Source organism: Leopardus geoffroyi, chromosome B3 (assembly GCF_018350155.1).
Source record: "Leopardus geoffroyi isolate Oge1 chromosome B3, O.geoffroyi_Oge1_pat1.0, whole genome shotgun sequence".
Classification (NCBI taxonomy): domain Eukaryota; kingdom Metazoa; phylum Chordata; class Mammalia; order Carnivora; family Felidae; genus Leopardus; species Leopardus geoffroyi.
The window spans coordinates 113,615,481-113,629,083 of NC_059337.1; the positions used below are offsets into that span (position 1 = coordinate 113,615,481).

At 45.4% G+C, this 13,603-nt stretch overlaps 1 protein-coding gene and 1 long non-coding RNA gene across 10 annotated transcripts in view; one reads left to right on the forward strand and one right to left on the reverse strand.

The window, feature by feature from the left end:
- Window positions 1-13,603, forward strand: part of PLEKHH1 (pleckstrin homology, MyTH4 and FERM domain containing H1) — a 54,066-nt gene that overhangs the window by 11,171 nt on the left and 29,292 nt on the right. For 8 of the 9 annotated variants that reach the window (XM_045451351.1, XM_045451356.1, XM_045451352.1 and 5 more), the window contains exons 3-4: window positions 11,146-11,208; window positions 12,089-12,238. The exons of the other annotated variant lie outside the window; for it this stretch is intronic. In XM_045451351.1, coding sequence (XP_045307307.1) covers window positions 11,146-11,208; window positions 12,089-12,238 — 213 coding nt within the window. The remainder of the gene's footprint in view (window positions 1-11,145; window positions 11,209-12,088; window positions 12,239-13,603) is intronic. 9 annotated transcript variants of the gene reach the window in all.
- LOC123584024 lies at window positions 750-4,086 on the reverse strand. The gene is made up of 2 exons (XR_006705119.1): window positions 3,487-4,086; window positions 750-1,011 (listed from the first exon to the last, which is right to left on the reverse strand). It is a non-coding gene; the product is annotated as an uncharacterized LOC123584024 (long non-coding RNA).

The window sequence follows — 13,603 nt, forward strand, 5'->3', positions numbered from 1 at the left end:
TTGAATATAATTGAATTCCTTCAAATTATTGAAGATGTAATGAAGTGATTGAACACACAAGGCAAGAATAAGACGCTATTCAAAAAGATTAGGTAGACTTGAAAAAGAACAAAATAGAACTGCTAGAAGCAAAAAATGTTTTCATTGTATAACTAAATGTTCAATAGATAAATTAAATGTCAGATTAGGCACCATTGAGACAAGCTTAATGAATGGAAAGGTGGACCTGAGAAAGTCATCCAGAATGGAGCCCAGAGAGATAAAGGCACGGAGACTGAGACACGGATGCTAGAATGACAAGATCCTATAAAGTTCCAGAGGTGGAAAAGAGAATGAAGGAGAACATTACTCAAAGAGATAATGGTTTAAAAATTCCCAAACTTAAAAAAATATATATTTATTTTGAGAGAGAGAATGAATGTGTGCACAAGTGGGTTAGGGGCTGAGAGAGAGATGAAGAGTAAGAGAATCCCAAGCAGGCTCTGCACTGTCAGCATGGAACCCACTGTGGGGGCTTGATCCCTTGACTGTGAGATGAGGACCTGAGCTGAAATCAAGAGTTGGATGCTCAACCAACTGGGCCACCCAGGCGCCTCTAAAAACTCACAAACTTGTTGAAAGATGTGAAGCCTCAGATTTGGGAAGCAGAATGAGTCTAAGCAGTATAAATTTTTTTAAAAATCCGTGCTTACTGTATTAGCTAGATTATAATTCAGCTGCTGTAAGAAAGAACCCAAGGTCACAATGGCTTAAACCTGACAGATGTTTATTTCCCTCTCGTGTAACATTCCAGACATGAGCCATATAATTCTAGGGTGACGTCTGCTGTAGGTTTGAAGAGGAAGGTTCACCATGATGTCCATATTCCAAACCCGTCCGTTTTAGTGGTGACCCGAAGGTTCCATTCATTGCTTCTCCTCATATCCCATTGATCAAAACTCATTCACATGGTTGTACCCAGCAGCAGGGAAGATTGGAAAGCGTAGTCTTTATTCTGGAGAACTACGTGCTCTGTTGAAAGTTGGAGGCTGTTATTTGTATGAGAGAGAGAGGAGAACAGGTACTGGGGAACATGTAGCAGTCTGTAAGTCTGAAATTTAAGTCTATAATAATGGTAATAAGTAGAAATAGAGTATATAACTTATCAGTAGAATAGGGAAATGTAATAAAGTCTATTAAATCCAGTCTGGGAAGAAAATGAAAAGAGTATTTTAAAAAAAATGGAGTAAATAGCACAAAATGCAATGGTAGAAATAAATCCAAATGTATCAGTCATATGGAGACATATATAAGAAATCTTTTGGGGCACCTGGGTGGCTCAGTCGGTTGAGCGTCCGACTTCAGCTCAGGTCATGATCTCACGGTCTGTGAGTTCAAGCCCCGCATCGGGCTCTGTGCTGTCAGTTCAGAGCCTGCAGCCTGCTTCGGATTCTGTGTCTCCCTCTCTCTCTGCCCCTCCCCTGCTCATGCTCTGTCTCTCTGTCAAAAATAAATAAACATTAAAAAAAATTAAAAAAAAACTTTTTATATACAAGAATGTAGCATTGCTATACGAAAAATTGGGAGTATCCTAAATGTCTGTCAACAGGGAGGTGGATAAATATATTGAGTGTATTTGTACAATGGAATACGACATTGCCGTTGAAAATGAATCAAGTGAGGGACGCCTGGGTGGCTCAGTCGGTTGAGCGTCTGACTCTTGATTTCAGTTTGGGTCATGATCCCAGGGTCTTGGGATCTTGGGATTGAGCCCTGCATCAGATTCCGTGCTGAGTGTGGAGCCTCCTTAAGATATTCTCTCTCTTGGGGTGCCTGGATGGCTCAGTTGGTTGAGTGGCCGACTTCGGCTCAGGTCATGATCTCACGGTTTGTGAGTTCAAGCCTCGTGTCAGACTCTGTGCTGACAGCTCAGAGCCTGATGTCTGCTTTGGATTCTGTCTCCCTCTCTCTCTGCCCCTCTCCTGCTCATGCTCTGTCTCTCTCTGTCTCTCAGGAATGAATAAATGTTTAAAAAAAAATTGTTTTTAAGATTCTCCCTCTCTCTATCTCTGTCTCTCAAAAAAAATTAAAATAATAAAAATGAGTCAAGTGAGCTACATATGTAAGATTAACCAATCTCAAAAACCAACACTGAACAGAAAAGATCAGGAGAATGTATATAGAATAATATGGTTTATATAAAGTTTTAAAACCTAAAGCTTGTTGTTTAGGGGTATATAAAATGAGGTAAAATGTAAATACAACCAAGTGTGGGGTAGATGCTAGAAGGGGAGGAGTGAAATCTGGGAAAAGCAGACGGGAGCTTTATGTACCACTCTGTAGGGGCCCGTTTCTTAAAGACATCAGAAGCATATATGACAGAAATTAAGATTTGATAAAGCTGAATGGTGGATACATATTTTAAAATGTTATTCTCTATGTGTTTCCTGAACTATTACATGATAAAAAATGTGTTAAAGTGCCTTCCTCCTCTATTCCCCAGGGTCCTTAAATATATCCAGATACACCTCTCTCCACAGCCCCTTGGGTCTGGGTAGGTTGAACTTTCATAAGATCATAAGATTGGCCCCATCTTCTCTTCCAGGCTGCCTTTGATTGTCATGCAGCCAGAATGCCCTCCCATAAAAGGTTGGGAGCTCAGAGTGTGACTTGGGTAAAGAAAGGGGAAGCATGCAGACACAGGGCAGAAGAGACTGAGGTGTGGGGGGAAGAGAGAAAGAAATCTTGACTAGGGATCACAGGCTGGAAGAATTAAGTACAGAAGAGTACTGAGACATTAGCCTGACACCAGACCTTTTGGCAGGAAACCTTAAAGCCATAAACACCATGTTGCTCAATGCTGGGGCTGTGCCTGTCACCTACATTCATCTCCAAACCAACAGGACAGGTTCAACAGTTCACTTAGAGATTTTCCCCAGTACGTCAAGGTAAGTTTCAGATCAGGAAGAGATGACTCAGGCTTCTCAGGAGAGCTGGTGCTGGGGCCAAGCCCTGATCTCGGTCCTATCTCTGTCACTGCTCTTAGAGCTTACTAGTTAATCATCACCAGTACCCACCTACACAGGGTGAGCCAGGTCAGCTGGGTCCCTCTGACCAGCCCTCTCACTCACCCGCCCCCTCCACCTCTATGCGCAACTCACCTGCCCATGGGGCTTGCCCTGCCTGGATGACCACTGGCTGTGCAATTGCTCACTGCTGGTCGTGCAGGGCAAGCCAAACCTGGGTGCTTCCCAGGGGTCCAGCCCTTCCTGGGATCAGATACTGCCCACTGGCTGCTAAGGCTTGGAAACATGCCCTTCCTCTTTCCCCACCCCACAGCCTGCTCACACCTGCCTCCCTCTTGCAGAATTGTCATTCTGGACATGGAATGATCTGTGTTAAAAAGCAAAAAAAAATTTTAAAGAAAAGATGTCAAGACTACCACATAATCCCTCACCTGAGGGTGAGAGAGGAAATGGAGGGTGGGAAGAAGAAACAGTATCAGACCTCATTTCTGCTATTAACGCTTCACCAGGTCTGGTTTGCCATTGCCATGGACACCCAGACTGCCAGGGCCAGGCATTCTGGAGCGAGGTGAATTGCGGGTTCTTTTCCTGTCCAGTATAGGAGTTGAGGGAATGGCTGATGTCTTGGAGTTCACATCATGCTCTGTTCCCTGGGAGCCATTCCCCCCGCTGCCTTGCTCTCTTCCTTGGTATGTTGAAGAAGTCATAAAGGCTGTTCAGATCAATTTAAAACTTTTGATACTGTTCTAGGAGGCTTTATAGATGGATATGAAAGCCTCTTAAATTTTTTTTCATCCTTGCTTAAACTTGTGCTTCAGTTATTCCATCACAAACGTGGGAATGTAATAACTGTCCTCAGACAAGCTATCCACAGTAGTAATTACCATGAAAAAACATGGCATCAGTATTAGAACTAACACAGGTTTTAAACTTTTAATTTACTCTGTCTGCTTCCAAAGGGATTTCAGTGGATTTATTGAAAAGAAGTAATATAATGAAACATCTCTCATTTTTTAGCTTGAATATGTATTTTTTAATATTTATTTATTTATTTATTTATTTATTTTGAGAGAGGGCAAGTGTGATGGGGGAGGGGCCGACAGGCTCCCACTGTCAGCACAGAGCCCATCCCCAGGCTTGATCCCACAGTGAGATCATGACCTGAGACAAAATGAAGAATCAGATGCTTAACAGACTGAGCCATGAGCCACCCTGGCGCCTCTTAGCTTGAATATTTTTAACTGAAGCAACTTTTCCCAAGACCCATTCCAGTGGGATCCTGTGCACTTCCTATTTTCTAGAATCCCCTACTACAACCAAGATTTTGAAATGCACTAACTGAGTTTTACATTTATATACCACAAATTTAGTTCAGGACTTTTTTTTGAACATACAAATGGTTCAGTTCAGTCCTCTGAAACAAAAGAACAATGACTGTTGCTCCTCCCCCCTCAGACCATGGATTATACAGAGGTGGCAATTCTGTGTAGGCATCAGCTTCCCAATGTATGGATAGAGCACAGAGCCCAGAAAAACATAATCTTTAAGTACCTCAGAATTTACAAAAAGCCCAAGTACTGTAAAAGGAGGGTACCTGTAGTGCTGTCAGGACTAGGTGGAAATTTGTTGAAGTCTGCATAAAGCCATCACAGCATTGGCCTTAGCTGACAGATCCAATTTGCTTTGGGAGCAGATACCTTCTAGAACTTTTATTCACTGTATACAAGCTCATATGCGTGTGTGTATCTGAGTAAAGAGAGAGAGAGGCTTTTTATTCTCCTAACCACCCATTTTTAATAGGGTCCACTGTATTATTTTTTCTGGAGCCATATATTGATAGAGCTCTGTACTCCTCTGTAAAGCTATTTGAGAAGCCCTGTGCTGATGGGGACTTGGCCCTGGATGTATCCCTGAAGGATCAGCTTTGCTTTGCAGTCTGTGGCCAGTCTAGTGTTTTTTCAGAGTGTGGTCTGTATGCCACCTGCATGAGTATCAGCTGAGATTTCTGGGGCACAGACCCAGGAATGTGCTCAGAAAGAAAATCTCAGGCTACCCAACTAAAAACCTCTGTGGGCAAGGCCTAGGAATCTGCTTAGAGTAAGCTCCATGTGGGTCCTGACCCCTCTGAAAGTCTGAGATCTACAGCCATGAACTTTTGCCACAGCCTTGCCTCGACCTCATTCAGCTGTCCTTCTGGTGGACACCTTGAGCCCGATGTGCCCCAAAGGAGCAGTGGAACTGACAGAGAAGACTCATTGCCCTTTCTCTCTCTCTCTCTCTCTTTCTTTCTTTTTTTCTTTCTCTCTCTCTCTCCTTCCTTCCTTCCTTCCTTCCTTCCTTCCTTCCTTCCTTTAATGTTTATTTTTGAGAGAGAGGGACACACAGAGCTCAAGCAGGGGAGGGGCAGAGAAAGACGGAAACACAGAATTGGATGCAGGCTCCAGGCTCTGAGGTGTCAGCCCAGAGCCTGAGGCGGTGCTCGAACTCACGAACCCTGAGATCATGACCTGAGCTGAAATCAGATGCTTAACTGAGCCACCCAGGCGCCCCTCTCCTGCCTTTTCTATAGTCAGACACCAGGACAGCCCCATGGTCCTATATTTTATATTTTGGGGACTAAGCATATGATTTTAACTGAAGGAAAGATCTAATAAAAAAAAGTACAGTTGAAAGCCATCGTGTTTGATTACAGATAACAATTAATAGCTAAAACTGGGGGTTGCTACTCATGTGCTTGCAGGCAACTTATGTGAGCCAGATGGGTTCTAGGGAGAATTCAGAGAACATGCTAGAGCTGGAGGAAGAAGCCACTTATTGCTGTAAGAAAATGTAACCCTAGCATGTCAGAGCTGAGTTTTCAAGGGAAGCTGGAAGCCAGGGATTGTATTGTGGAATCTCAGTTTTCACCTGACATAGGAGGTTTGTATGTGAGAGGTACAGTGGCCAACAGTACAACAGATTCTGGAGCCAACCCTCCTGAGTTTGAATCCTGGCTCTCCCTCTTAGCCATGGGACCTGTCAGCTGAGTTACCCAACCCTTGTGCATCAGTTTCCTTATCTATACAACAGTGATAATAGTAGTGCCTGCTCCTGCCTATTGCGAAGAAGATTAAATGAGTTGATACATGTAAAGTGCTTAAACCAGTGCCAGACACACAGCAAGTGGCCTTCTTTAGTTATATCCGTGTCAGCTAAATGCTCCTAACACTGTAGGCAAAACACCCTGTAGGCTAGTAGTTAGCAACCTCTGGTTTAAAGCCATTCTTGCTGTAGATGGATCATAAGTAGGAGAGCCATATAATTTATCATCTAACCCAAGACGCTTTGGAGACAGAAAAGAAGGCTCTGCTACTAATTATTCTGGGACAACAGGTGAACACCAGACTGTCCCAGGCAAACTGGTCTCCCTGATTCTAAGTGTCTTCTCTGTGTACAAAAAACCAACAAATAGCTAACTATAAACTGCTCAGTAAGTGCCAAGTTGTGCACGTGAGCTTTAAATGAGGCATCTTGTGTAATATTCCCAACAACCCTAGGAGGTGGAGAGTCATTACTCTTTTTTTTTCCTGGTGAGGAAACTGAGGCACAGAGCTGTTAAGGAACTTACCTAAAGGCACACCATGGCAGAGCCAGTCAGGTTCAAGCCTTGGTGCTAGCCCCATCCCAATCTCTCCAGTGGGTGCAAAGCAGTGGTAAGAAGGTTGACCCCCCTTTTCAAAGGGATAGCTGAGCACCAGCATGGCCCAGCTCTTGGCTCAGGCCACAGCTCAGGATTGTGTTGGGAGCTCATGCGAGTGCCTACTGGTCTCACTGCCATGGGGCTGCCATTTCACAGCACCATGAGTATAACAAGGAGCTGTGGACACGGGGATTAAGTACCAGGTTGCTGCCAAGTGCATTTCATCGGGTTGCTGCAGCCAGTATCAGAGCAGCTTATTTATGAGTCTCATGTGCCAGTCACAGCTGGTGAAAGTGGATCCGCCTAAAAAGCACTAAAAGTCAGCCGCCCAAACCTGACACCTACTTGGCTGGTGGATCACCCCAGGCCCACAGACTAAAAGGACAGCTGAGGACACGGTCCTGGGGAACCCTCTGATAGGAGAAATAGAACCTAAATAAGTGGTGGCCCCATATGCAAGCTTAAAGAACAGTCTGCCATTGTGAAAAGTATTGATGCTGGCATTAAATGAAGTTTGAATACTCTAAGAATGACATTCCAGCATAGACACACCTGGAGTATTCCTGTGGCAGTGGAGAGAATATGCTTTCGTAAAAACAGGGAAACATAATGTTAAAGATATTCTTTTTGGGATGCCTGGGTGGCTCAGTTGGTTAAATGGCCAACTCTTGATTTCGGCTCAGGTCATGATCTCATGAGTTCATGAGTTCAAGCCCCACATCAGGCTCTGCACTGATAACACAGAGCTTGCTTCAGATCCTCTGTCTCCCTCTCTCTATGCCCTTCTCCCATTTGCACACATGCTCGCTCACTCTCTCTCTCTCTCTGTCTCTCTCAAAAATAAACAAATGTTAAAAATTTTTAAAAACATTCTTTTCAAACAAGGATGGCAGGTTGTTGGTAATTGTTGGAGCATAGTGATAGATACATGGATTGTTATACTCTACTCTTTAAAGAGTTCCAGATGTTCAAAATGTTTTCAATGTTCAAACATTAGTTTTAGAAGAAAAAAAATGCTCCAGCATAAAGATGAATACCAAATGCTTTGAGTTTTGAGTGTCCCAGCCAGGAAGGTAAGAACAGCTGAGAGTCTGTAGCAATATGGGGACCCTGTGGCAGCCAGCCCGAGAATGGGAGGAGACCCCAGGCTCTGCAAGATGCCTTCCTTTCCATTTGCTTCAGCGATAGCATACTTTAAGGGGATGTCTAGTAGTAAAATCTCGAGGGGAAAAATGCTCACCTTGTTGTCAATAACAGAGTGATTTCTGGCTCTGACCAATGTCATTGACCACTCTTGACCCAAATGGAAATGCCCAGCTGGGAAGTAGGACTCCAGTACAGTTCTGTTCTTCACTCTACCTTGGTTTCTCCATCTATAAAATAGGAAGACAGGTTTTTCTCTTGAATGAAATTTGAAAATATCAGACAGTTGTTAGAGAAGGTTATGGATATGAGAGATCATTTCCTATGGAAATCCTATGTGTTCTGAGCTACAAAGCAGATGTTAGATCAGAATGGTCCAGCTGAAGATTAATCTAGGAAACTTGTCAAGAATCCAAAGCCTTCCTATTCAATATTTCATTGTATTTTTATTTTATTTTATTATAGATTTTTTTTTCAGTTTGTTTATTTTGAGAGAGAGGGAGGGAGGGAGAAAGGGACAGAGAATGAGAATCTCTAGCAGGCTTTGCACTATCAGTGCAGAGCCTGATGCAGGACTCGAACTCACAAACCATGAAATCATGACCTGAGCCCAAACCAAGAGTCGGACACTTAACCAGCTGAGCCACCCAGGTGCCCCGTTTTTTATTTTATTTTATTAAGTAATCTGTATATCCAATGTGGACTCGAACTCACGACCCCAAGATCAAGCATCCCATGCTCTACTTACTGAGCCAGTCAGGTGCCCTTCATTATATTCTTTAAAAAATTAAATGCTCCCAGCAACTATATTAGAGTTGCTTCTAAGGTGGGCCAAAACTTCAACTCTGGCTAGCTTCAGCAAATGGAATTTATTTGGGGGATCCTGGGACAGCTCACAGAACTAAAAGAATTACCTAACAATCATGACTTAATGAAGTTTGTGCACAATCTCTTGTGCAGCCCCTGCCTCTTTTCTCTGGTTTCTCAATCCCAGATGTCAGATTCCTAGGGACAGAGAATCTGGCCTAGTCAAGTCTGGTGCCAAAGAGGAATGGGATATATAGTACTAACCTGATCACTGGGGGCCACTGCTGTGTGTCATTGTACACTTCCCTGACCAAATAGAATTCTTGTTGCTCTGGGGGCAACCACCCCTATAACCATAATATCAGTTTATGCTATGCTGTTATCTTTGTAATTTCAAAGAAACGTTTGAAGGTCAAGGGATTCTTGTAACACAGGCTCTAGGGACTATTTGATTTTGAATGTTTATTTGTTTGTTTATTTATTTAGAGAGTGTGAGCGGGGGAAGGGCAGAGAGAGACAGAGATAGGATCTAAAGTGGGCTCTGCACTGACATCAGCAAGCCTGATGTGTGGTTCACACTCATGAACTGTGAGATCATGACCTGAGCCAAAGTTGGGCACTCAACTGACTGAGCCACCCAGGTGCCCCTGTTTGATTTTGCAAAGGCCATCTGGCTCTGACTGATGCCTGCATCTGGCAAGAACCAGTCCACTCTTTCAGGCTTGAGTCAAGAGGCTTGATCTTTTTTTTTTTTTTTTTTTTTTTAAGAGAGAGAGAGCGCAAGTAGGGGAGGGGGAAGAGGGACAGGAAGAATCTTAAGCAGTCTCCATGCTCCGCATGGATCCCAACACAGGGCTCGATCCCGTGACACTGGGATTATGACCTGAGCCAAAATCAAGAGTTAGACACTCAACTGAGTCACCCAGGCACCCCTTGTTCATGATTATTAAGCCCAGGAGAGGAAGGAAAGAAGAGATGTAGGCATCCTTGGCCTGAGCACATGAATGCCTATCAGAGGTGGTCCTGTCCATTGGGAGTCCAAGGGGCATTTTTGTCCCATGGGTTGTAAATCTTGAGTTGTACTTGGGATACTCAGATCCTTTCTGAAAGCATCTCTATCACCCCAATCTCAAGAAAAAGGAAAAAATGGGTGAGGAAAGGCTGCCCTGTGAAAAGAGGTGCCCCAGGTTCTCAAACATGAACCACTGCCAAGGAACTTTCCTTTCACTGCCCAGCACCAACCGGGAGGGCTCCTTCTCTTCCATCCTTTAATCAAGAATGGAAGGCAGAATTTCTCTTGAGCAGACAAGAGATTGGGAAAGAGAGAAAGGATTAATTGCTCAGTTTGCTGGTAAATATCAAGCCAGGGTCAAGGCCAAAGAGAGAAGGTTGAGTAGCTGGAGAAAAGGCTAGATCTGCAGAGATGTGGTGGGCAAGGGCTGGCCTGGAGCTTGGAAGATGAGGTCTGTACAGCCTCCCGGAGGACAGGGCTGGTCTGTTAAGTCTCTAGTGTATGTTTAATGCATACATGTTGCCTGGGGGCAAGGCAGGGTGGGGAAGGAAGCAGGTGACTTTACTGGGCCACAGCACGTGGCAGCAGGTGGCTCCTGATAGGGTGAGTCGGATATGTGACGCTTCTGCAGAGCCTTTGTGTGATGGTGTACATGGTCCAGTGCACGGCGGAGCCCTGACCAGGGAAGGATGGGAGCTGAATTCCAGCCCATGCTCCACTTACCATGAGCTTGTGAAGCTGCAGAGATGATGTGGGCTTGTTAGCATCTCCTTAGCCTTCAGCTTACAGCTGGTCCCTGATGAGCCTACATACGGAGGTCCCTTTGCTTGGGCCAGTTGGCATAAGATTCCAGAACTGCTGAGGTCCTCGTACCTGAATGGCATGCCTCTCCTGGTTGTAAGGTGGAATTTTTAAAAATGTGTCTTGAGTTTCTCTGTTTAAGATTAAAGAAGTCAAATAAGGTGATACCTATAAATGCCATTTATAGTCCAAGGTGTCCTTGATAAGGGATAAATATTTTTCCCCAGCCAGTGAGCTATCCTTGGCTGGAAAGGAACATTCTCTTACTGCTGACATGGTGGGGTCTCACGTGGGAGCACGTTCCATGCCAGGCATGTGGCGAGCCGGTACTGCCTGGGACCTGGCGCTGAGGAGACTGAGGGCTGAGGGCAGCACTGCTTCCTGAAGAACGATGGTGGGACACGGCTGCCCCATGTAGGTACCCCACACACAGGAGAAAGAACTAGGCTTTTACTCATTCGGCAGAGAGGACAGCAGCTCTAAGCTCTTTACCTGCCTCATAAATTCAGGATAAGGGAGCAGAGGGTTGCCATGAAAATCTTTCTCTTGATACCCTTGAGCCACTTAAATTGAGATGAGCAATTTAAGCTCAATTTAAGCCTGTATGGAGTGTCCACACAATTTACTCACGTTGCCCTGATACCATGGTTGGAGTAGAGACACCCACCTACATTAGTCCTTCCTCTCTGGTTGAGCAGATGCAGGAGCTGGAGCAGAGGCTGCTGGAGGCAGAGCAGAGAGCAGAGAATGCGGAGACCCAGGTAACCGGGGCAGGGGATTGGTGGGACTGTGCAGCAGAGATGGCCGTTGGCCTTTCCTGATCCTTTTCATGGACACACACAGACATACTCATCACCCTGACAAGTTACTTATGGGGACAAGGAAAACCAGCAGTCATGTGATAGTTCTCCGGAACAAATTAAGGTTCATGGAGCTCTCTTTGGGCATGAAGGAGTCTTTGGGTAAGGGTTAGTGCATGAGTGGGTGGCTGGATTAGTCCACACAGGCCACGTTATGCTGAGGTAACAGGTCTGACGTCTTAGCACCTTCTCACATTTATTTCTTAGTCATGGTATCTCTCCATGGTGGGTTGGCTGGGGATTCTGCCTCCCATAGGGACTTGGGGGTTGAGGCTGCTGGAGCTCTCTCCAGCTTCCACCTGGACCCTCTGAAACATGCAGCCTCCTTGGTTGCCATGGCAGGAAGAGAGCTCTTAAATACTTCAGCCTAAAAATGCTGAGTCACTCCATTCAGACCCACTGGCGGGAGTGAATTCCATGGCCATCTGACTATAAGAGGGCTGGGAAATATTGAAAGCACAGGGCCATTCAGTGAACAGCAAATATCTCTGCCACAGTGAGATTTAAGCAGTTTCTCTCTGGGCTGTTTGTCCTGCCCAGTTTGTCCCTGTTGGGGTCCCCAGAGTTAGATGGCCTGATACCCAGCCATTTCTTTTTTGTCAATTCCTTAGTTTGCCCAGATGAGGCTTAATAAATGATTATTGACTTAATTGGCCCCAACTGCTCTGGGTGAGGGCTCTGCCTGTGAATCATGGGCTGGGGTGTCAGGAAGTATCCCAGGGCATGTGAGCAGCTATTTCACACACACATCCCAACCCTGTGTGATGATGGTACTTTTAAGGTGGGTGTGATGGAGGAAAAGGTGAAACTGTCCAATCTGAAGAATGTGGACTCAGCCGGCAGCCTGCACCGGAAGTACCAGGAATTGCTGAAAGCCATGCAGAGCAAAGATGAGCTTATCAGCCAGCTGGAGGCACAGCTGGAGAAGCAGGTAAGCGCTAACTGCAGAGCGGCACCAATGCCCTCTGCAGCATCCATTGCCATTGGCCACACCTTCATAAACAGACCCCCTCTGCTTGAGCCCTCCGTTGGTGGAGAGCTCACTCCCTCCTGAGACTGTTCTTTCGCATGGAGATTTAACTATTAGAAGGTACATTGGGAGCCAGGCAGGGGATGGATATAGTGGGGAAAGAACCTTGGAGGCAAATTGATCTGGGTTTGGATCCCCTCACTAGCACCTGCTGCTCTCTGTGGGCAAATAAGTCATTGATTCACATTTTACACATCTGTAAGGTGGGGGTTATAATACGCCATAGGGCTGTCCAGAGAGTGAACTCAGGTATCAGACATGAAGTTGGTGTTTGGTAAGGAGAGCCTGTCTTTCTCCACCCTGGCCTTGACATGACACCTGTGGTTATCAGAGCAGCTCACAGCTGGGCAGTCAGCATTGGTCACCTGGTTGGCCAAAGTTTCTCACTGAACTTGAGCAGGCAGAGGCCAAAGTTGCTGCCTCCTCTGAGGCAGGCAAGGCCTCTTGTCCTGAGCACATGGGTGCCCAGGAGAGGCCACTGCCCAGCATTCCAGCTACAGTTAGCCCTTTTGCTCCAGAAAGGGTATCTGAGAAACATCAGTCCGCCAATTCCCTGTATCTAGCCACCTCCCCTTTACAGTTCAGTTAACTTCATCCGATGCTGTGCCTTCCTTCTGTCCTTGGCCTTACCTACTGGTTATCCCCTGGTGCCAGAGTGCCATTATTTCCAACAAACACCCTTACAGTGTGACCAGATGACTTTTAATTTTCCACATGAGTATTCTTCCATGAAGGTCCCAGCTAGTCCCAGAAGTGTTTTCCCACCATCACAGGCAAATTTGTAATCGTTCATCAGCATTCACTGAACATACCCATTGTGCGATGTGCCTTTGTATGTTCTGGGGCACCCCAGCATGTGTTCCTGAAAAAATCATGGAAAAATAGAATGTGGATACATGCAATCTTTAGCCAGTCATTCATTGACTTTAAAGATACCTTACCTCCTTTTTTGAGTGGTTCACAGAAGTGGCAGCATCTGGGGATTAGTGGGCAAAATGATTCCTGCTGAAGCTTAGATCAGAAAAAAAATCATTTTACAACAGTAAAAGGTCAGAATATAAAGAATGCTGTTCTACAAGTCCATAGACCTGGGTTTAGTTCTGGCTGTGCTGCCCAAACTGACAGAGGCAAGTCACTTCACCCTCTGGGCCTCAGTTGCTGCAGCCCTATAAAGAGGGTATCAAACTAGGTCAGGGGTTGGCAGACTAGTCCTTTAAAGGGCCAGATAGTAAGTACTCTCTGGTCTCTGTTGCAACTCTTCAGCTC